The 25,432-nt window shown below is 26.5% G+C and overlaps 1 protein-coding gene across 1 annotated transcript in view; it reads right to left on the bottom strand.

The window, feature by feature from the left end:
• The window catches only part of LOC101234436 (dynein axonemal intermediate chain 3), a 41,306-nt gene that overhangs the window by 11,624 nt on the left and 4,250 nt on the right, over nucleotides 1–25,432 (bottom strand). The window contains exons 5-13 of the mRNA XM_065801502.1: nucleotides 12,552–12,695; nucleotides 9,382–9,422; nucleotides 8,002–8,118; nucleotides 3,991–4,102; nucleotides 3,366–3,444; nucleotides 3,162–3,286; nucleotides 2,880–2,969; nucleotides 385–477; nucleotides 10–135 (exon numbers count right to left, since the gene is read on the bottom strand). Coding sequence (XP_065657574.1) covers nucleotides 10–135; nucleotides 385–477; nucleotides 2,880–2,969; nucleotides 3,162–3,286; nucleotides 3,366–3,444; nucleotides 3,991–4,102; nucleotides 8,002–8,118; nucleotides 9,382–9,422; nucleotides 12,552–12,695 — 927 coding nt within the window. The remainder of the gene's footprint in view (nucleotides 1–9; nucleotides 136–384; nucleotides 478–2,879; nucleotides 2,970–3,161; nucleotides 3,287–3,365; nucleotides 3,445–3,990; nucleotides 4,103–8,001; nucleotides 8,119–9,381; nucleotides 9,423–12,551; nucleotides 12,696–25,432) is intronic.

Genomic DNA, 25,432 nt, shown 5'->3' on the forward strand with positions numbered 1-25,432 from the left:
ACTCCCAACCTCTATATGATCTGGTATCCATTGAATATCAGTAACTGCTGTTCGATGTGACTTTTCAATACTTGATACTACATAACATTGAACGATGGGAGCTGATTCCGGAGTTTTAATGTTGAACATCACAGGCTAAACAAACAAAAATTCAAATAAAAATTAAGATATTAAATAATTGAATAAATCAATATCTTTTTACAAAAAAAATTTTGCATTAAAATTAAAATAATAAATTTAGAAAATATATACACAAACAATTTAAAAAATATATATTAATTGACAATTCTAAAAAAGACTCACTCTGAAATTTAATTGTAATTGTAAAGAAAAGAAAAAATATATATATCTAAAAAAATATTAACATAAGAAAAATTAACTGACTTGTTTGGATTTTTCCTTGATAGGAACACCTTTGCTGTGTGACATATGGTTTTGCAAACGATCAGAGTGTTCTGTTATGTCCCACATTACAATCTGAAAAACAAAAAAATTTCAGATTGTATTCATTTTTACATAGCAATTTATAAATTAGGTTTTTTAATAAAGGAACACAGGTATTTTAGGTTTTTAGTCAAACATGTAAAAGTACTTAAAATTAACAAACTGTACAAGTTGTCCGTGTCCAAGACGAAAAAAAATCTGATAATATAATTACAAAAAATAGATAAAACAAAAATCATAAATATATTGCAATATATTAAAAAAAAATTAAATAATATTAAATATGTTAAATATTATACATTATAACAATATATTATTATAAAAAAATTTTCATTAAAAAATTCCTTCAAAATGCAAAAGTGCAAGACAAAAGTATCCCTAATTTAAGATATAATTTGCAGTGCAACGATTTCCATTGATGAATTGCAAAATGTTAAAACTATTAGAAACATTTTTTTAAAAGAATTGGTCTCTTTTCTATTTGCTATTTTTATAATTAAAGTAATAATTACAAAAAAAAGGGGAATTCATTCTTTCTGAATAAGTCAAATTGTATATTACAAACTATGAAAGTTGTCTCTGTCCAAAAAAAAAGAGAAAAATTTAACTGTGGTCTAAAAACAAAACTTTACTTGTTGTAAATAAATAACTTTAGAAAAAAAACAAGTTCAACCCTCCAATTGAAGCACGTTTATCTCTTTTATTCTTAAACCATATGTTTAAGAATAAAAGAGATAAACATGCATTTAAACTTTCATCATATGTTTATCTCTTTTACCTTTTTATTGATTATAAGTATAAAAAGTAAATTATTTTTCCCCTCAAAAGTATGTTGTATTTTTGATTTCTTTATTTTATAATTTTTCTAAACTTTATAAAGTTATTCAAACATAATTTTTTTAAAACTAATTTCTGTTTGTGACAATTTGTGGTATTTAGTATAGTGTAAAACAGCATGATTTTAAATATTTATTAAACTAATAGTTTAATAAAGTTTAATAAAACTTGATTGGTTTAAGTCCATACAACTGAATAAAAAGTATCTTTCAATGAAAGGAACAATTAACTATAACGTTGATACAAAAGTTTACAGGGTTTTATTTTACCCTGTTGTTATTTTTTTGTAGGTTTAATTCAGCATACTTAAGGAACAACTTTGAATGATACTTTTTTTAACTTCAAATTGGGACAATCCATTGCTGAGACAGGGCGCAAAACTAACCAAGTGTGGAGCCCTAATAGCTTTGGGGAAAGCACAGTGCAACAACAACTCAAGAAATTTCATTTCAAAAACATCAGATTTGAAGATGTAGTAGTAGTCAACCTAAAGTATTCTAAGACAACAAACTGAGGAACCTGGTAGACTCATGACTCATTACAAATAGCTCAAGTGATTGGGCTGGAAATAGGTTTCAGCCACCATGCAATCTTAGGTGGCTGAAAATGTATTGGAATAGTGAAAAAAACTGACAAGCCTCTCAGACATTTCCCAATAGTGAAAACCCATCAAATAAAAACTACAAGAAATCAACAAAATGTATCAATTTTTTTGTCAGCAGCAGCCAGCACTGATCAACAGAAGAAGGCTGAACCTGCTCCACAACAATGCCCATTCGCACGTTTCACAAATCACTGTCCAAAAAAATGAATTGAGCATCAAAACTCTGCCTCACCCGCTATATCCCCTAGACCTTTTGCCAAACAACTACTAATATTTCATACACATTGGTAATTTACTCATTGGTAGATCCTATGCTAATGAAAAACAATTAAAAAGGGCCTTGTCAACTTCGTTGAATCCTGACAGAATTTATCAACTTGTAACACGTTAGCAAAAGTGTGTCAATTCTGCTGATACTTACTTTAATTGAACCGAGTCAGTGATGTTACCCCATTTAAAATTTTACCTATTAAAACTCTAAGAACTTTCGTATAACCTAATAAAGCAATGAGATGTTACTAGCTGTAATGAGTGTGCTGAAATTTACTGTTGTGTTTGCATTGTATTAGAATATAATGAAATCCTACCATACTTAGAGACCTATGTTGGAATACAGCATTTTATTTATCTCTTATCAACACTAAGAAATAATTTTAATGTAAGACAAAAGAAAGAATAACATAAAATTAAGTAGGCAATTTATTGTAAAAATTAAAAGACTAAACATTCTAAGAATAAACAGAATAAAAAAAAACAAAGCTCTCTGGATCGAGAAACAACTGATTTGATCAATGTCAATAAATTTAAGAACAAAATCAAAAAGTTTTTCAAGCTAAATCATCTATACTTTTTATTATCTATATTGTATTATATATATATATATATATAGATATATCTATATATATATATATATATATATATATATATATATATATATATATTTATTCCTGAAGTTTATAAATAAAAGTAAAAAAAAATGCATAATAAAAAAAACCTGTCCATTGATACAACCAGCTGCAATGATATTTGGATTAGTAGGATTAAATTTAAAGCAAAGAACATTTGTTGGTGACTCCAACAGTAACTATATAAAAAACTACAATGATATTAAAAATTTAAATACTATCAAAAATTTTTAAAATGGATAACAAAATCAAAAAATGTGTAACAAAATTAAATAAATAAACAGAAAAATAAAAAAATATTTTTTAATAATAAACTTAAAATTTTTTCATAAAAATTTATAAATATTGTAACTAATAAATTATAAAATTACTAAAGGATGAATAGGGTCCCCAAAACTCCAAATAAGTATTAAAGAAGGCTCCATAAGTAAACTTGTAGAATTATCAACTCGATCATAGAAAGTCATGTGTTCAATGCAAGAAACAGCAATTAACCCTGACAAACGAAAACTAAATAAAAATCAATTAATCACCTGGCATTATTTTAAAAATTACACTAAATAATTAAACTCAACCTTTAATAGTAGGATGCCATTGCACTTCTGAAATCGATTTATTCTTGCTGAACTGAAGGTCTGTAAAAGATTGGTACTCCTAAAAAAAAATACAAAAGTAAATAAAAAAAATTTAAGTTGAACAATAACTAATTTATCTCAATCTTAAAAAAAAGCTAATAATTAAAAATTTATAAAACAGGAAATAAAAAGGATAACATAACAAAACATTAAAAAATTTAAAAATTGAGGTATTGAATAAAATAAATAAATTTTTTTTCATCAACTAATTTGTCAATGTATTGACCTTGTTTATTAAAGCTTATGTTGCAAAACTATAAGGTTATGAGAAGGGTATAACAAAAATTGAGAAAAAATAGAGAACAACCTGTTTCTAAAGTGGTACCCTGGGCCTTGCGTAAGTAAACTTATGAAAGAAAAAGTAAAAAAAAAATTAGTAGTTGGATATAACCTTTTTTCTTGAATAATTTTATATATAAATATAATTTTTTTTTCCTAAAGAGTAAAAAATTTCTTCTCAGAGTTTTAATACTTAAATATTTTAAACTTAAATAAAATATATACCATAAGAAAACACAGCTATTCCAAAATTAAAACTTTCTAAAATCCCCCAATATTTAAATACCTTTAAATTTATTTCTGACTTTGATAAAAACATACTGTCCTCGTGTCCTATCACACTAAAATCATTGTTGAATATATCAATTGTTAAATTTTCTTTCAGTGCTTGTTCTAACCTAAAAAAAAAGTCAATTTGCATACAAAATACTATTAAATATGTAAAATTACTTATAAAAGAATTTGAACATAAAGCTGAAATCTGCATATAAACTATACTACGAAGATATCAGGATAAAAACATATATATTATTTCATATCTTAAACAGATTAGATGTTTTGTTCATTATATATAGCCTTCGATTTTATACTGAAAATATATACATCTGTATATGTACATGTATGTACAATGTGGTATTTATAAAATATATACAAACATATATAAATACATATTACAACAGCTTTAGGAGCCATTAAATCACTACAAAGTGTCGTATTCTTGTGACTGTTAGATCTAACTTATGTACTTTTATAATTGCTAATGACACTCTTAATATTATATATTTATCACTAATCAAAAATCTTTAGAGTTTATTAGTCTACATAGTCACTATTAATTTATACAATTTTATATAGGACTATATAGTCAATATATGGGACTATAATAGTCATTATATAGGACTATAAAATAGTGCAAAAAGCAATATTAAACAACCATAGTTAAAATTTATATGTATTGAAATGTATTAACTAGTTAATTTAAAGCATAAAAAAATTTAAATTAATCATATTTAAAACCATAACAAGAACTTTTTAGGCAGAACAAATTTGTTGTGTAATTTGGGGGGAGTGAGGGGTATTAAAACATGATAATTTGTTACTAGGGATGAGGGGATGATCACATTTTTTTTTGCTGAAAATGTAGTTATTTTTTTTTATTGCCTTTCGCTAAAAAATTGGCAGTACGTTGGTTTGAATAGTGAATTAAATATTTATCATTTATTAGGGGTGCACCGATGCCTACTATATTCATCATTTATCATTTCGCTGAATTGGTAACAATGAAGTTGGAACTGGAATCTTTTGATGGAATCTTAGCATGTTTAAATGGCCACTTCATATTTGGAAATTTGAAGTCTCCTAAAATAAGTAACTCTATGAAGTCGTTTTTGTTTCAGTTGCTAAATAATATTTTCATATCTCTGTGAAATCATTTGTATATGCAACCTATTTGGTATTTTGGCTTATTAATAAATTATGGCTGAGTTTACTAATATCAAAGTTTTGCATGATGTTAAACTATTATCAATATAGTAAGATAGTTTATTTCTCCTCGTATAGTCTCCTCATGAACCTAATATTTGATTTATTTATCTAGATTTGAAAAGAATAACTATTTTTGCTTATTACTCTTCCTTATTTTAAAACATTTGATTCAGACACCATGTAGATTACAGTGTACTTCTTAATTAATTTATATTTAATTAATATTGATTTTTTCTTATTCTAAATTTATTATTTTTAAATAATACTCTTTTTTCTCAGCCTATTATTTCAATGGTTGTAACATTCACCATGGTTACCTGCTCAACTGGTATTTTTTCTTACAGTTGTTGACCAATCGTTTACATTGAGACTAGCATCTGATTTTTTTATGTTAATTTTTAATTTTGTTCGTATTTTTTTAGTTGGGTTTATAGCTTTGCTGTTTGTAGACTAAAGATTTTTTTTCCAGACCATCTACTTGGCTGTTCAAACACTCTATGACTAGATCCAACTTTTTAAACATTATTTAATATTATTAGTCAATAATATTAAAAAAATATATATTCATAACAATTTATATAAAATAACACTATGTAACACAATTTTTGTTCTTGGATTCTAAGTGTTATATTTCAATTGCTTATGTCTAAAGTATGTGAAAAAATGACTTCATTAAGTACAAACTTTGCTTACTTGAAACTGCTCAAAGCTGCTCTCTCCATTCTGTTCAACAGCTTTGCAAAATCCTCACATTCTATGATCTTCTTGATCTGTGGTCCAACTAATATATCAGCCCTAACCTTAGCCTCATACAGTTTTGGAAAAAGATCTTGAAGGTATTAAAATGCTGTTGACTCCTTGTCAAGAGCAGTGTGAAATTACTTAATGAGGCATAACTTGATGTGCAGCAGTGGTATAAGTACTTTATGAGGTTCTATCAGTGGCTCCCACTTCACATTGCTTTTCCCAAAAGAAAACTCAGTCTTTTGTGTGATGTGTCTTACAGTCATGGCTTTCCCAGAGCTACACAAAACAAGAAAATCTTCTTCAAGACCCATAAGGAATGATACCATTTTAAAGTCACCAATGACCTCCCATCCATAGTTGCCATACTTTAATGCACTCAGCAACATTTTGATACTGGTTTAGTCCTCTTTGAGATGCACAGAGTGGGCCATTGGGAGAGACAGGTAGTTGTTTCCATTGTGAAGCAACAAGACTTTGAGACTCCGGGATGAACTGTCTATGAATAGGCACCATTCAATAGGATTACATGCGATACTTATAGCCTGGAATAGAGCAGCAACAATGTTGCAGAAGCACAGCCCATCATGCTGAGTGAAGAAGGTAGAGAATCTTTGATGCCATTTCTTATGATCTGTGACTTGTACAGCATCATCAACCAAGTTCCACTGTTAGAGTCTGGATATTAGAAGCTCAGCATTTGATTTTGTAAGCCTGAGGTCCTATATTAAACTCTTTGCGTCTTTCTGGGTATGGAAGTACAACTTTCTATACCCAACTTCATCTGCGGAATTGTAGTCCATATCTCCAGTTATGATTATAGTTTGCTATCTGACTTGCTGCTGTCTTCTGAATTCGGCCAATGCCGCCTAGAAGTCAAACAGGAGATAGAAGCTGTATGGTACTAGGATGATGGAAGAAATGTCCAATTAACGATCTGAGAGGCATTTTTGCCGGTGCAACGATTTTTTGGGTTTACCATGCAGAAGTAGCAGTTGCTTAAGTGGCCTGTCAGCTCTTGTCAAAGTCGCGGGATAGCAAACTTCATGGCTTGCTTCTCTTCTCTATGCCAACTTGTAACATAGCACATAATAATACATAAGAATTATAATAATTTGAGGACAGGAAATTTCAAAATACGAACTGATTTCAAGATGGAACAGATTTGCCTACAGTGCATGACTTATGACAAAACTTTGTATATTACAACTCGTTGAAATGAACAAGATCTAAAGCATTTTATGGTTAGCACGCTGAAGTAAGTATTGTAGGCCCTGCACATTATAAAACTTGCTTCCACAGAATACTTTTTTGCTGTTGTCTTTATGAATTATCCGCACATGTAGCAGAATGAATCAGCTTGATGCAAACAACCTCTTGATGCCATATCAACTCTCTTCAACTACGAATCGTTATCCTTTCAGTCTGCAATAACACGAATTGGAATCCTGATTAAAGTCACCTGTGCTTTTATACTTGTACAGCTACTTTTGAAACGTTCAAGAACATTCTAGAAAGTTCTGAGAGTTTTTTGAAAGTTCTGGAAGTTTCTTGAACGTTCTAGAGTATTTAGGAGAATGTAAAAACATCTTGATAACACTAGCAGTTCAGAAATATTATAGGAGGAAGCACCGCATTGAAAGCAAATCGAAGATTTTCTCAAAAATATGCAATTTTCCGAACTTGCCCTGGTCACTGAAGCAAGTTTTTCTGGAACAACAGCGATTTTCTTTCTGTTCTAGACCTAATGGATTAGGAAAACATACTTTCAACCGAGGAACAAAACAAATGTGAAAATTTGTTACATAGTGTAATTAATCAAAAATAAGTAAAATAAATTTGCAAAACACATATTTATATCAAAACATTAAACTTTAATAAGTGAAAACAAAAAATAGCCAAAAAAGACAACAATATTTTTTTAATCTAAAAATCAAAAACTGAAAAGGTTAATAAAAATCAAAAACTGAAAAGGTAATAAAATATTTAATAAGTATTTACAAAAGCCAAAATAATACATCCCCGTAAATGATATATTAAAGATAATAGAATACATAAGCATAATTACCGTGGAACTATTTCACTAAAAAATTCAAGAAAGTGTTTTGATTTCATAACATCGTGAATCTGTTCTTCTGTATAAAAACGTGGTTCATATTGGGTGCATGCATTTCTTGGTAACAATCTAATTTTAAAAACAACAACATTGATTCAGAATTTATAACATTGTTATTAGTATATTACTTTGTATAACTTTCAATACCTTAATGAACAAAAGTTTTGAGCTTTAAGGTATTAATGTATAAAGAATTTACTGAAAATTTCAAAATGTCTAATTTTAAAATTTTAAGTAAATGCAAAGTTTTGTTGTCTCCTAAAATTGTTATTACTAAATAACTAATGTGTAAAATTTATTTTTATTTCATTGATGTATACTTGTATACTATGAATAATATCACAAATAAAGTGAATTAAGTAACCGTGAATTTTATGGGAATTAAAATAAAATTTAATTTTGGTTTATGCAATAATTTGTCTAAGATTAATGTCCACTGGTAATCTAAGGGGTAAAAAAAATGTCCACTGGTACTCAAGGGGGTGTTCTTGAATGTTTCACTCACTGTAATGATATTAAAACATATTTTGTAGTCAAAAGTTTTCAAATACCTGAATTTAAATGATGGCAAATGGTTACAACAAATTTATTTTTCTAAGGTTATGACCTTGGAAAAATAAACTTTTGTCATTCCAATATCTCAATAAGATATTCAACTACAGTTAATATATTTGAAATCAAAAAAACTTTGCAAACATGACAAGAAAATTGAAAAAAAATTGGAAAGAAATAAAGAAAAATTTGCAGTAGATCATAAATGAAAAGAACTTTCAAGCTCTCAAAATAAAAATCAAATTATTCCCTTAATTATCTATTTGTTTATTTACTTTAAAATGTGTAAAAATAAGTATATTAAAATAAGACATTTAAATATCATTGAATATTATAAAACAATAAGTTGTTGATAATAATCTTTAAATAACAATATACAACCGCAACAATTTTAGTGTTTTTGATTCCTATCACATGCGGATTCTTTTAAAGCTATCACATGTTAATTCTTTTTAAAACATCAAAGTATAATAAAAAAAAAAGTTCCAATTTTAAAGTAAATTTTTATTCTTAGGAAATTATCAGGCCATGTAAATTTAAGTTAAAAAATAAAAGTATTTAGATAAAACAAAAAAATAGCAAAAAATATACTAATTGCACTAATCTCTGTTTCTTTATGTTTGTGTTATTTGATTTGTTAAATTTTTTAAGTCTAAAAATTAAAACTTGCTAATTTTATTCCTTGTGTCATAGCTTGCTAAGAGTTTTACTCAGGTAATATCAAAATAAAACAAACTTTTTTTTTAAACTTATGGAAAATTAAAAAATCTATATTATTACCTATTAGTCTGACAACCAACTTCTTTCATTGTGTAAAGATCCTTAAAAATATTTAGATAAAGTTAAATGTAAAATCATATTTAAAAATATACAACTTTTAAAGTAAATTTTAAATAAATGTATTTCTAAATAAATTGATTCATTTTTAAATACATTTGAATTTAATTTACTCATCATAAATTACTTAGCTTTCTTATTTATCTTAACACTTCTAAAAAGAATGAATATGAAATCTCGCTCAGGCTACACAACTAAAGTTTGCAAAACAATTTAAAATTTATTCATGTTTTTAATATTCTTTTTAACAACCTGCAGATAGTTTTGTAAAATTTATAAACCTATACATAAGTAAAATAATTAGCAATAATTTATTCTAAAATTTTATATTTGACCAAAAAGAAATCTTAAAATTTTATAACTTTTTTGCATTGAGCCTATTCAGTTTACTTCTTTATTAAGTAAATATCATTTAAAGAAAACTTATTTAGATGTTTTCTTTGTAACTCAAATCAACTTCCAATGTTTAACTACAGATCTAAAGTTGAATCTGTTCTTTGACTTCATAAAATAAGAGACTTTAGTTAGGCCTTTGATCTAACACAAAAAATTAGAATTAGATGTGTCTCAAAACTCAATTCATTAAAAGCCTCATAAAGATTTTAAAATATGTTATTCATATAATTGTTTTAATACTAAAGGAAAAAGTAAGTTACTGAGTAGTAATAAACTGAAACAGCAAATTAGCCGAAACTGAAAAAAAAGCGTCCTTTTTTTCAGTTTCGGCTAATTTGAGTTATTTCGAGTATACAAAGCTAAAACCAAAACCCACATTTCAACAAATATTTTACCAAAACTAATATCAAAATTTCAGCTAAACAAAATCAATTTTATTAAAAGATTTTATCTAAAAATGCAAATTTACATTTCTTGTTTATTTAAATTTATTGTATTTTTACAATTGTTGTTTATTTTTTTAAGACTCCCATTTTATTTAATAGTACTAAAATAGTGTCGTTTATCTAAATTATTAGTCATTTTTATTTAAACAATTTAAACCTAACTTATTTTCATAAAATAAAACATTATCAGCGCAAGATTCAAAATATTATGCGCACTGCAATAGTTTGAGTATTTGTTGTTTTGATACTTACTTGATTAATTGTGGTTTTGATAGGCTGATGGATACGCCCTATTTTCTAACTAAAAAGTTAAATAATTTTGGAACAATGGGCTTAAAATTTCATTTAGATATGATAAAATACTTTGTGGAAATTGTCAAAAATAACAACTTTTCTAAATTGAATATAAAAGTTTAAAACCATACAAAACTGAAACATTGGTTTTAGGTATGTCTTTTAACTAAAATTTTGTTTCTTACCAAATTTATAAAAAGTACCTGAACCAAAATTTTGGTATCAGTTCAAATTGAAATTTCGGCCGAAACAGAATTTTGATCAATTACTATTACTGAGATTTTGAGCTAAAAACACAGCTTTTTTACTAACTTTTACAATTTTTTACTTATTTAATTAAATTTTTATTTAAAATTACAAACCTTAGCCATTAATTTTATTTATTATTAAACTTAAAAAAATGGTAGTTCAAATGAATACATATACCATATATTTCAATTAATTTAATGAATAATATGAAATGCTCTGTTTTAGTATAAGCAATTTAAATTCATAAAAGATACTGCCACAAAGTACAACCATTAATTAAATCCAAAACAAAACAATATTTAATGTGCTTAACTAAATTTAATTTGATTAACTAATGTGCTGGCCAATTTTATATGAGCCACCCTGTGAAAAGTTGAAAATTTAGTATGTGTGACATGGTGGTAAAATCTAACTGTTATATTTGATGTGTTTGGCAAACAAATAAACAATATAATATTACAATCAAAAAAAAGTTAATTTCACACAGATTGGAATCATTTTTGTACATCAAACAGCACAAAAAAAAAGGTTGCAACTTATATCATGATGAGAAAATGCACATTGTTTTCAAGTTTAAAGAAAGCTATAGTATGAGAAAAATTTCAGTAGATCTTAAAGTAGCCAGAAACACTGTTAGTATTGTTTTGAAAAAGTGAAAGAAAAAGTGTTTCAGAGAATTGGTCAAGGCTGTCCCAAAAAAACAATAGTAAGAAATGAAAGAGTTCTGGTGATAAAATCGCTTGGCAATAGAAGATTGACTACTTCTTAACTTGCACAATTAGCATGTGACAATTTTATATGTAGTGCTAGGAAATTACAACGCATCTTGTTAAAATATGAACTTTGAGGATGTATTGCTGCTAAAAAACCACTTCTGTCATCAAAAAAATGTCAAGCTAGATTTGCATAGGTAAGCTAGGTTGCATGGTTGAGGTTCAATTATGGTTAGGGATGCATTTCTTGGCATGGTCAACTTAATCAGTGAATCAGACATATAAAAGCAACAGACATTGTTGTTTTTAATATAGATCTCTTTATATTAAAAACAATGATTAATTCTTCAAAATTTATCCCTTCACCAGAAAATAAATTCAAGATAACAATGCACCAGTAAAATTGTAAAGAGATACAGTCCAGTCATTTCATACAGCTAAAATTATAAAGACATGGCTTGCTCATCAAAATTTTCTAAGGCTTCCTTGGCCTGTACAATCTCCTAATATGTCTAACATTGAGACATGTCGGAATGACATTAAGAAAAAGTTAAGAAATGCAAGACCATTTAACAAATACTGAAAGAAAAAAGAAAGAAAATAGATCGCTCTTCTTGAAATTGTGCAGAAAACATGGGAACGAATGGGAAAGGACTATTTGAAGGAACTTATTGAAACTATTCCACAAGGTGTAAATGATCTATATAAAGCTGGTGGTGGACATACAAAATGGTAGAATATAGTGTTTTATTGTATTATTATTTGTTTTAAATAAAAATTTACTTTATACATTGAATACTTTGACCTTTTAACTCAAATTTATTTTTTTTTTCAATTTTAGCTGTAGCTCATTTAATTTTGGTCACTTATTATTATTCTCAATGGTTTTCAATGAAACTAATTTACGAACCTAAAAAAAAGCATACTTTTTATAGCTATAAATATTAACCAAAAGCAATATATAAAAAAAGGCACACTTAAAAATGTTGTACTGATCTAAAAATATTAAACTTACTTGAACAGCTTTGTCCAGTTCATTCATTTTAATAAAACTTTCACATTCAAATGGCAAACACTCCACATACTTATTGGCATCATAATCGGAGAAATTTGTTGGACCACCAAAGCACCGTCTTTCTCTTTTTAAGATAAACTTAACCTTGCCAAAAAATGTAAAAAGTATATATAATAAATAATCCAGTTTTAACCAATAATCTCATTCTTTCCATTTAAAATTGTTTTTTTAAATATTATATATATAACATATTTTATATATTATATTAAAACAATAGATATTAAAATTTTAGATGTTTTTTTTTAACTGATGGTTGCAGTTAGCATAAAACTTTAAGTTTATTTATCATAATTCACATATATATATATATATATATGTGTGTGTGTGTGTGTGTGTGTGTGTGTGTGTGTGTGTGTGTGTGTGTGTGTGTGTGTGTGTGTGTGTGTGTGTGTGTGTGTGTGTGTGTGTGTGTGTGTGTGTGTGTGTGTGTGTGTGTGTGTGTGTGTGTGTGTGTGTGTGTGTGTGTATATATATATATATATACACACATATATGTAATATATATATATATATATATATATACACACACATATATGTAATATATATATGTATATATATACATATATATTACATATATATATATATATGTATATGTAATATATATGTGTATATATATATATATATATATATATATATATATATATATATATATATATATATATATATATATATTACATATATGTGTGTGTATATATATATATATATATATATATATATATATAAATATATATATACACACGCACAAAGTTTAGCACGCAGCAGAATTAAATTTACTTTTTTTCCATGTATATTTTTTGAGTCTGTAAATCTTTTAAAAATTTTTTTTTCTAATTATCAGTCAATTAGACCTAACCTGATAAAATTAGACAGAAAATTTGTTCAAGCACATTCTTTTTTTTAAGTATGTACATTAACCAGTATTTTAAGCTTTAAAAAAAGCTGTTCATAAGTTTAACAAACTGGCTCTCCTTAAAGCTTTAAAGAAGAGCTTTTACAAACTTATTGCAGAAAAAATTGCATCAAAGTAAATTAAAAACTTTTTAATACAATATTACAAAAATATTTTTAAAGTAATATTTAGTATTTTAAACGCTTTATATCAATTCATCATTTTTTCTTAATTCTAGATACTAATAATAATAGTATTAATAATAATAATAATCCTAATAAGAATACTATAATTTAATAGTGTTAGTGTAGTTTCACTTTCATTTTTAATAAAGTAGTTTCTAGACTTTTCTAAAAGAGTTTCTTTACTCCATGCGGTCTTTCAAGCAAGGTCTGCAAGCCGATTAGAGCTGATAAATTTTTAGTTTCAAGTGGAATTGATGTTGCTCATTGTTTAAAAACTAAAATTTGTTTGTTGTTAGTTGTTTTTATTTTTCTAATTTTTATAGCCTGTTTTTTTTTTAGAAGAAGTTAGAACTAAAATGACTGGTAAAATAGTTTTTTTTAGTACAATTTTTCTTTTTGAGTAAAGTGTTTTAGTTCTGTCTTTAGTCTTATTAGAACATTTTAAGCAAGTATTGTTTTATTTTTTAGAGCAGTTAGAAGGAGCTGAAGGCCTTTTTAGTAAGTTCAAGTTTATTTATAGTATATAGTAGTTTATTTATAGTTTATATTAGTAAGTTTATTTATAGTTTATATTAGTTCAAGTTTATTTATAGTTTACATTAGTAAGTTTATTTATAGATTATAGATTAGGATTAATGAGAATAAAAAAAATTTTAAGACAGGCAAGCTGACAGCGACTTAAGTAAGTTTTATCATTTAGGTTTTATTTGAGTACAAATGTTGCATTAGCAATTTTATTGTATGTAATTTTATCTCAATTTTTATTTTTAGACATACAGATAGAACTCAGTAAGGACTTAGATTTTTTAGATTTAAGAGCTTCTTTTTAATATTCTTTTAAATCATTGAATATGTTTTATATATTTTAATAAATTTTGTCATTTAGGTATGGTATCATCAGCTGGTGCATCAGCAAATAGTAATGTCTTTTATTTTTATTTTTTTTATTTTTAAAAAGAATCATTAAATATTATTTATTTAAACATAATCATCAGGATATTTTTTTATTTAGTTATAACTTCAGTTGCATCAGCCACAACAGGTAACTTAGTACATTTATTTTGATACTTGAATTACATTTGTTACTTTCATTTTCAAGCAATAAATATTGTTTATTTCAACATTATCGTCAGGATTGTATAAATATTTGATAATTTATTTTAGTTGCTTCTGGATCAACTTTAAGTAATGGTAACTCATTAATTCATTTTTTATTATAGATAAATTTAGATGGAAAAATGTGAGTTGGAAATTTTTGAAGATTTGAGAGCAGTAAGCTTTTTTCTAAAGGTTCTTTCTATTTTTGAATTAAATCCACTATCACTGTTTGCACTATTTTTATATAAAGTACTTAAATAACTTTTGTCATTTTGGGGTTTGTCACTTTTCTGTTTTTTATTTAATAAAAAAACAAGCAATAAATATCTTTTTCATTTAGCTTCGTCGACTTCATTATCCGGTAACTGAATAATTTTCTTTTGGTAGTTTTTCACTTGGGTAAAACACTTTCAAAACATTATAATAGCATTATAATAAATAATTTTTTTAGATAGCAATGAAGTATTAAGTAAGTTTGATTTTATTATTTAGATTTTCTTTTTTACCTTTTTTTAAAAAAAAAATTAAATTAAAAATGTCTTTTCTATTTTAGATCTGCAGCAACAGCCTGGTAAGCAAGAATATATTGTATATATAAATAAAGATATATATCTTTAATTGTTGGTTATATATGAATATATTTAATTGTTAATATATATATATATATATATATATATATATATATATATATATATATATATATATATATATATATATATATATATACATATATATATATATATATATATATATATATATATATATATATATGTATATATATATATATATATATATATATATATATATATATATATATATATATATATATATATATATATATATATATATATATAATATACTAAAGATTAGACAAGACTGTTATATTAAAAATTAGCCTATTAATATTTAGAATCTTTAATTGTTGGTTAAGTTTTTTTTACTTTTTATTATTTTTTTTTTAGTTCTCCTTCAAAGGCGAGTTGGTAAGATAGGCATACTGTTCTTAATTTAGTTTGTAATTTAGTTTAAACTATTAATATTTTGATAATGTCTTCACAACTTTTTTATTTTACTATATTTTTAAATTTTTCTTACTTATGTAAATGTACTTATGTTATGTACTTATATACATCTACTTATGTAAAAAAATTCAATTGTTCATATATTTACAAATTTTTTCTATCTAGATGAGTTGTCAAATGGCAAAGGTGAAATTTCATTAAAAATGTCTTTTGTACGTGTTTTTATTTATCTTTTAGCAAGCAAGAAGAATATTTAGGTCTATGTTTTTTTTTTGCTTAGATGAAACACCAAACGGTAATTATAAGTTTTCAATTGCAATAATATTTGATTATAAGTAATACATTTTCTTAATTATTATTTTGCTCCGCCAGTTAAAATTAAAATTTTAAAATTCAGTTAAAAAAATATCAATTTTTATTTTTATTTTAGAACTTACGTATGAAGATTATAAAGCCTTTCGGCAAAAGAAGCCCGGAACTTTGACCCATTGGTCATTTCAGAGGTGGATTCAGTATGGGGGGTCTGATCCCCTTTATTTAGACGGGATGGCCAATACCCCTCATACAGGGATTGAAGATCAGGATAACATTTGATATTACTACAGTACAATTTTTATACCTCATATTAATTTTTTTTATCTTTAGTGTTATTAATTATTTTCCTCTTTGAATGAGATTAGTTAAATGAGTTGGCTTTTCGTTAAAAGATATTGGTTTCAAAATTGAACACCATCGTCAAAATGCTCTGGGTTAAGTAGTTTATAAAAACCCGGTTTCTATTTTGTACTTTTTTAATTTTTACTAATTTACTTTTCTATAACTTCCTACTAATATGGAACCACATAAATTTTTAAATATATGTTTAATCATCGCCCCTATCGGTAATAATTATTTATAATTATTTTAATATGGTTTTCTTTACAATAGGCTATGCTTGGCTCCTCGGCCCTGTAGATGGCAGCTGATATAACTGATTTTGAAAAGTGCCTTCAACGTTAATTGTTTTTTAAGAAAAATGTGTTTTATAAAGGGGTTTTTTTTATATATATATTTTTGTCACATTAATTACATTTGTTTAAAAAAAAAAAGTAAACACAAGTTTAAATATGGCTAGAAATGATGTCTCGATAAAAATGGCTAGAGATGGTGTCTCGATAAAAATACTCATCATGGCTAGAGACGGTGTCTCGATAAAAATACTCATCTTGGGCAAATGATAAATGCACCCGGCTACTGTCTTGTAGAAGGCCTCCTAGGCAAAGACTTAAGGGGTAAACAGATTCTATCTGTTGAACAGCCTCGCACTTCTTCTTTATCTATTAGGCTGGCGCAGATGTATTTTTAATACATTGTTTCCAGTTTAGGATGTTGAATACTGGATCTTCTTGATTTAATGCATGGGTTTTGCTTGTGTCTCTGTTTTTATGACTAGGCAACTCATTCTATTATCTCCTAATAAGGGTACAGCTCTAAAACTCAGTTTTATGGTACTGAGGCCGGCTGGTAGTCAGGTTTCCCGAACTCTGTGGTAGCTCTCAGAGAGGCTGATTCCATCAACAGCTGAAAAATATCAAAGTATTAACAGTGCCATGTTGCGCATAAATGGCAACATGGCACTGTTGCGGAGGCCACATTTGGAGCCCTTTGTTACAGCTTAGGGTTTATTAGTAGTAATGAGGCAATTGTTTGGGCTATTAAACGGTGTTCTGAGTACTATCTATGCTTTGAGTCAAGTTCTTCAATCTAATTTAAAAATGAATAAAGTACCAAAAACTATTAAACACAAAAAACCATCATCATCACCAAGTTCTCTAAACCTATCATTCACTAATACTCGTGGTCTTCAAAGTAACTTTTCTTCTGTTGAATCTTATCTCTTGCAAAGTTCACCAGACCTACTTGCTCTTTGTAAGACTAATTTGAGTTCGGCAGTCTCATCTTGTGATCTTAGTGTTGATGGTTATCTTCCTCTAATTCATAAAGACTCCAATAGTCACATGCTTGGCCTGGGCATTTACATTCGTAAGAATTCACCCATTTGTCGTGAAACTAGGTTTGAATCCACAGACTATTCTTTCATGTGCTTTCGTTTAGCACCACTTCACTCTATTGCCTTTCTCTTTGTTCTATATCGCTCTCCTTCATCTCAAGACTGCACTCTTTTTGACGTTATTTCTGATCATATTGACCAAGCCCTCTCTCTTTATCCATCAGCTAATATAGTTATTATCGGTAACTACCACTCTGAATGGCTTGGCTCTAGTGTCAGTGACTCTGCAGGCATTAAAGCCCACAACTTTTGCCTTTCTCAATCCCTAACTCAAATAGTCAACTTTCTAACTCGCTTTCCTGACAACCCGAATCATCTACCTTCTCTACTCGACTTAAGTCTTGTTTCTGATCCTAGTCAGTGCTCAGTTTCTCCACATTTACCCTTAGGTTCTTCTGATCACAGTTTGATCTCTCTGAAACTAATATCTCATTTTTCTTCATCATCTGAATCCCCCTATTATCGAACCTCTTACAACTACAGTAAACCTGACTGGGATTCTTTCCGTGATTTTCTTTGTGATGGCCCTTGGGTAGAAATCTTTCGTCTTCCTGTCGACAAATGTGCTTCTGACATGGAATCTTTTATTCCCTCTCGAAGATTCCAGGTCAAGCCTCACTCTCCTCCATGGTTTTCTTCACACTGTGCTGCTACGATTTCCAATTGAAACCGTCACTTCCATATTTATCAGCAAAACAATTCTCCAGAAAACAGACGTCTGTTTATTACTGCTAGAAATAATTGTAAAAAGGTTTTGTCTAACGCCAAAACCGGCTATTCTCAGGTGATGAAATCTCGTATCTCATCTCAAAAATTAGGCTCTCGTGACTTCTGGAGAATCTTTAATAATATCAATAATGAGGGCAAATCTATAATTCCACCTCTCTTGTATGATTTAGACTTTGTCACCTCACCTAAAGACAAAGCCGAATTATTTGCTAAAAACTTTTCATCAATATCATCTCTTGATTCCACTAGTTGCATTCTACCTGATACTGCCAACAAACAGGTTGATCCATTGCTTGACATTCATATCACTCCAGCATCCAGTATCTAAAATGATTTCCTGCCTAGACTCTTCTTTAGCTTGTGGCCGGGACAACATACCTGTTGTTGTCTTGCAGAAGTGTTTTCCAGAGCTGTCGTCTATACTCTCAAAACTATTCAACAAGTGCTTATCAGAGTCTTGTTTTCCACCCTGCTGGAAAGCGGCATCTGTTATCCCTATCTTCAAAAATTCTGGAGGGCGATCTGATTCGTCTAACTACCATCCCATAAGTCTTCTTCCTATCATAAGCAAAGTTTTTGAATCTTTAATTAACAAACACTTAATTTCTCATCTTGAATCTAATAACTTACTTTCTGACCATCAATATGGATTTCTATCTTTTCGTTCTACAGCTGATTTGCTAACAGTAATAACTGACAGGTTTTATCGTGCATTAGATGAAGGTGGAGAGATTAAGGCCATCGCTCTTGACATTTCAAAAGCTTTTGATAAAGTTTAGCATGCTGGTCTTCTCCATAAACTTTCTTCTTATGGTGTATCACGCAACATTTTTAAGATCATTGAATCCTTCCTTTCCAATCGTAGCATAAAAGTTGTCTTCGATGGACAACACTCTTCTTCTTATTTTGTAACTTCAGGGGTTCCTCAAGGTTCTATCCTTGGCCCTATACTCTTTTTAATTTACATTAACGATCTTCCAGATATTCTCACATCTAAGGTGGCATTGTTTGCTGATGATACTACCATTTATTCTTGTCGTGATAAGAAACCAACACCCTCTGATTGCCTGGAGGGGGCATTTGAGCTTGAAAAGGATCTCACTTCTGCTACAGCATGGGGCTCACAGTGGCTGGTGAACTTTAATTCAGATAAAACTCAATTTTTTTCAGCCAATCGTTATCGCAATAATTTAGATCTTCCTATATTTATGAACGGTGATGTATTCGATGAGTCACCTACTCTTCATCTTCTAGGATTAACTCTTACTTCCAATCTTTCTTGGAAACCATATATCAAATCAGTTGCAAAATTAGCATCTGCTAAGGTTGCATCTCTTTATCGAGCTTGTCACTTTCTTACTTTGGATTCTATTCTCTATCTCTATAAATCTCAAATCCGGCCTTGTATGGAATACTGTTGCCATATCTGGAGCGGATCTTCTAATGATGCCCTTTCTCTTTTAGACAAGGTGCAAAAACACATTGTAAACATAGTTGGACCTGCTCTTGCAGCCAACCTCCAACCATTATCCTATCGTCATAATGTTGCTTCGCTTTCTCTTTTCTACAATTACTATAATGGGCACTGCTCTAAAGAGCTAGCGTCTCTTGTGCCACTAAAATTCATTCTCGTGTTACTCGTCATTCAATTAAGTGTCATCCTTTTTCTGTGACTGTTCCTAAGTGCTCCAATTTAGACTAATTGCTCACCTTTATGTGAATACATTTATCGATTTTGCTCAAATTTGCATTCACGTAAAGCGTAACAATTACTTCAAAAATGTTGAGTAAAAGCAATTGTTTTCTTGAATAAAAGAATTTCTTTTCATACAAGTTCTATGTTAACAAACTATATTAACATACAAGTTAAGGTATAATTTTTGTGAATATTTATTTTTTAAGCTTCACTCATCACTCTTAAAAAAATAAAGAACAGTTTAAAAAAAGTAGAAACTACTCAGTTAAAAGTAAAATTAAGAGGAAGAAAAGGGATAATATATTCCGGATATTTTGCCTAAACAATTTTCCGCAATTTTAAAATAAGACTTGGATGATTTATGCATATAATTCAAGTCATACTTTAACATAATGATTTTGTTGTGATTTGCACATATAATGTTTGAACGTTGCGAAAAAAATTTAATTGTAAACTGTATCTTTAATAAAGCTTACAATTTAATTTAACTAGGAAGCCAAGAAAAATAAAAGTAAGCAGAACTAAAAAAACATTAATAAATTTATATTTCATTAGAGAAAATAAATAAAAACTAAATAGTTATTAGTAATTTATTTACTAATAACCCGTATTACGGGTTGCCTACTGCTAGTTATAATAATAACAACAATAATAAAAATAATAATAACAATATTAATAATTAAAAAAAAATAATAATAGAAGTTTAAAAACTTGATGCAGGAAAAAAAAAATTCAAGAAATCAAACAAAATATTATAGGCCTTAATATGGGAAATCACTCTAATATTAATATCTTGAGTTTTGAAGTGTGTTTCACCTTCATATTTAAATAGAACTATTGCCAAGTTTAACAAAACTTGTGAAAAAAAGCGTTCTGTATCACTGATGATAACTCTATTTATAGAATTGCCAGAAAAAATAAACCTGGCACTTGATAACCAAAAATCAAGACAAACAGTTAATAGAAGACTAATAGACCAAAAACTGTGGTGTCATGTTGCTGCCAGAAAATTTTTAATAAAACCAACAATTGTTTAAAACAAATAAAATAATAAAATCATTTAATTTGTTTTAAATCGTAAAAAGATCTTAAAAGATTGTAAAAAGGTTTTAGATCATAAAAAGGACTATCTGCAACAAAAATAATAACTAAATAAAAGGATTTTTTTTACCGGGTTTTAGCTTAATTTTAGCCAGGACCCAGACTCCCAGACTCAACCCTGGCTAAAATTAGGATTTTTTTTAAACCCAGACCCAGCCCTGGCAAATTATAGATGTTAGCAGAAGTTGAGAGCCAGGGCTAGGAAAAAATTTATAATATTTTATATTCTACAAACTTATGCATACATTTACTATTTATTAAATACTGGTACATATACATATATATATATATATATATATATATATATATATATATATATATATATATATATATATATATATATATAAATATATATATATATATATATATATATATATATATATATTTTATATTCTACAAATATATATATATATATATATATATATATATATAAATATATATATATATATATATATTTTATATTCTACAAATATATATATATATATATATATATATATATATATATATATATATATATATATATATATACAGCAAAAAAACAAGACATTTTATATAAACACTAAACAAAGTAATTAAAATAAAAACATTAACAAAATAATATAATAAAAACATTTACTTTTTAAATTCTTAATGAAGTAAAAAAACACTGCAAAAGGAATATCACTGCAAAATTCTAATTTATCTAATTTTCATGTAGATAAAGTAATTAAAAAAAAACGCAAAAATAAAAAAATTTAAATAAAATAATTGCATTAAGAATGGCAAAACAAATGCTTTATTTAAGTTCTAAATATAATAATTCAAGCATAAATGTATTTTTACTATTTTTATAGAAGTGGTGAACAAAAAAGATTAGTTGTAATAAAAAAAAACACTTTTATTTTGTAAATAAAAGCGTTTATTGTTATAAAATGGTCAAATGGACTAACATAGATACAAACCAAGGACTTTTTTTTGGTAAGGAGACAGAGTGGATGTTTCAACAAGACAATGCTTCATGCCATAAAGCAAAATCAATAACAGAATTGTTTGATCAAAACTATATCGAGGTACTTCAGTGGTCAACTAGATCACCTGATCTGAATCAATTGAAACCTTTTTTATTTATGAGTATTTGTCTTATAATAATAGAAAAGAGTTTTTTTTAAATCGAACAAAGAGCAAAAAGTCATAATTGGGTAAAAAGAGTAAAGTGAGGGGCTCTTAGTCCATTTAAGCTCATTACAAAAAAAACGTATCATGTAAATTTCAAATAATTTAAACAAAGTTAAAACAACAAAAATATTTACAATATTAATGGAACACAGTTCAGCAAAAATATATATTTTTTTTATCCTGCTCTAAAGTAGTATGTAAAAGAAAATGCTTTATTTGTATTCATTCTTCAAAACTCTTTTTCCATTAAAAGAAGCTTTTGATGTTGATTATACTCTACTTTTTTTTGTTTAAATCTATTTTTTTTCTTTAAACTTCTTTAAATCTAATCTATTCTCTTCTTTTGTTTAAATCTATTCTAATATACTAATATTAATAATATTAAATTTATTCTAATCTATTTAAATCTATTAGGTTTAAATTTAGAATGAAATCTTCAAACTGTTCAGCAAATTGACTGTAAACTGGTTAAAAAACTTGAATGGTAGGAATCTTGGGTAGATAGTAAGAAGTTTTTTAATTTAGAAAATGCTAACTTATACTCTGTCACAAGATTTGTAATGTGGTAGCGGTGTAGTGGTACAAAATTTGTAATGTGGTAGTGGTGTAGTGGTAGAGTGCTTGCCTCATAAGCAAGAGGTTCTGAGTTTGATCCCCACCACGTCCATGGTAGTACAGCGCTCAACATGTTTCTCCATGCAGCGGTCTTGTTTGTCAAGGTTCGTGTTTTAGAGTTATAGAGTTGAGAGAGGGTTGCAACCACAACCTCTAAAAAAGCCTTCTCAACTATAACAGCCTTCATGGCTTTGAAGAGGTGAATTTAAATAAAAGAAAAAAAAGAGCTCAACTTTTTTTAAAACAAAAAAAATTTTTTTACAACCTTTTATTCATTGAACTAGGTTTAAGTTGAAAAAACTGAGATGTAAAGGTGTATTAAAAGACTCTTTTATACTTACCTAAGACAAATTGCTAAACAGTGTGGAGACTTAATTCTAAATTTAAACCTACATGGAATATATTTAAATATGTAGAAGAGGATCAAGAACATCAAGATTCTTTAACTAGGTTAATGAAAAACAAGTTTAATTAAGCATTTTCTTTTACATGCTACTCTGAAGCAAAATAAAATTTTTTTTGATTTTTGTTGGACTATGTATTATATATACATTAATATTTTTGTTATTTTAAACTTTTTTAAAATTATTTGAAATTTAATTAATATAATTTTTTTGTACTGGGCTTAATGGGCTTAGACACCTTAATTTTGTTTAAATGTTTTTTTCTCTACTTATAATATGTTCCAAATATTCTGAAAAAATAAATTTTGTATTTGAAATAACTAAAAGTTTTTGTTTTTTTCCATTTTTTAAGTTCTAAAGAAAAAAATAAATTTTGATTCTACTTCATGCTAAACATTGAACACAATTGTTTATATATATATATATATATATATATATATATATATATATATATATATATATATATATATATATATATATATATAATATATATATATTTATATATATATATACATATATATATATATATATATATATATATATATATATATATATATATATATATATATATATATATATATATATATATATATATATGTATATCTATATACATATAAATACATATATGTACATATATCTACATATATCTACATATATATATATATATATATATATATATATATATATATATATATATATATATATATATATAAATATATATATATTTATATATATATATACATATATATATATATATATATATATATATATGTATATATATATATATATAACATTGAACACAATTGTTTATATATATATATATATATATATATATATATATATATATATATAAATATATATATATTTATATATATATATACATATATATATATATATATATATATATATATATATATATATATATATTATATATATATATATATATATATATATATGTATATCTATATACATATAAATACATATATGTACATATATCTACATATATCTACATATATTATATATATATATATATATATATATATATATATATATATATATATATATATATATATATATATATATATATATATATATATATATATATATATATATATATATATGTATATATAACACCCTATAAATAAAATTTTGAACAAATTTTAATTGCATTCATTATGTAATTTATTTCATGCACGCAAAAAACCTTTATACTTATTTGAAAGAGGATTTTATAATCTATTTAAATTTAATTTAAGGTAAAAATATTATTTATATATTGAAAATAATATATATATATATATATATATATATATATATAACCCCTAACTAGTTGTCAGAAAGTTTTTCCGTATTTTATTGACAAAAAGTTAAACTTAAAATTCAAGACTGGAACTTTTTTTTTTTATTACTTGATAGACTGCCTGCCCCAACCAAACCCTCAGTCAATGTAGCAGCACTCCCTTGCGAGTCAGGCTATTTGTCAGTCGATGTAGCAGCACTTTGTTGCGAGTCAGGCTATGAGATAGTCAATGTAGCAACACTCCATGCATGATTTACAGTTAAAAAAATAAAAATAAAAACATTTTATTAAAAAAAATAAAAATAAAAACATTGTTTATACTTTAAAAACATTCAGAATGTTTTAAAAACATTCTGATCAAACAAATTTGCGTTTTTGCAGTTTTTTTAAAAAACAATTAATTTGTAATTAAATTAATGGTTTTAACTTTCTGACAACACAAAAATGTTAGACAAAAGTCAAAAGTAATTAAAAGTGATGTATTTGTTGGCATAAGAACCATTTTTTTCCTTCCGTACTCCCAAATGCAACATATATATATATATATATATATATATATATATATATATATATATAT

This window comes from Hydra vulgaris, chromosome 07 (assembly GCF_038396675.1).
Source record: "Hydra vulgaris chromosome 07, alternate assembly HydraT2T_AEP".
Lineage (NCBI taxonomy): Eukaryota > Metazoa > Cnidaria > Hydrozoa > Anthoathecata > Hydridae > Hydra > Hydra vulgaris.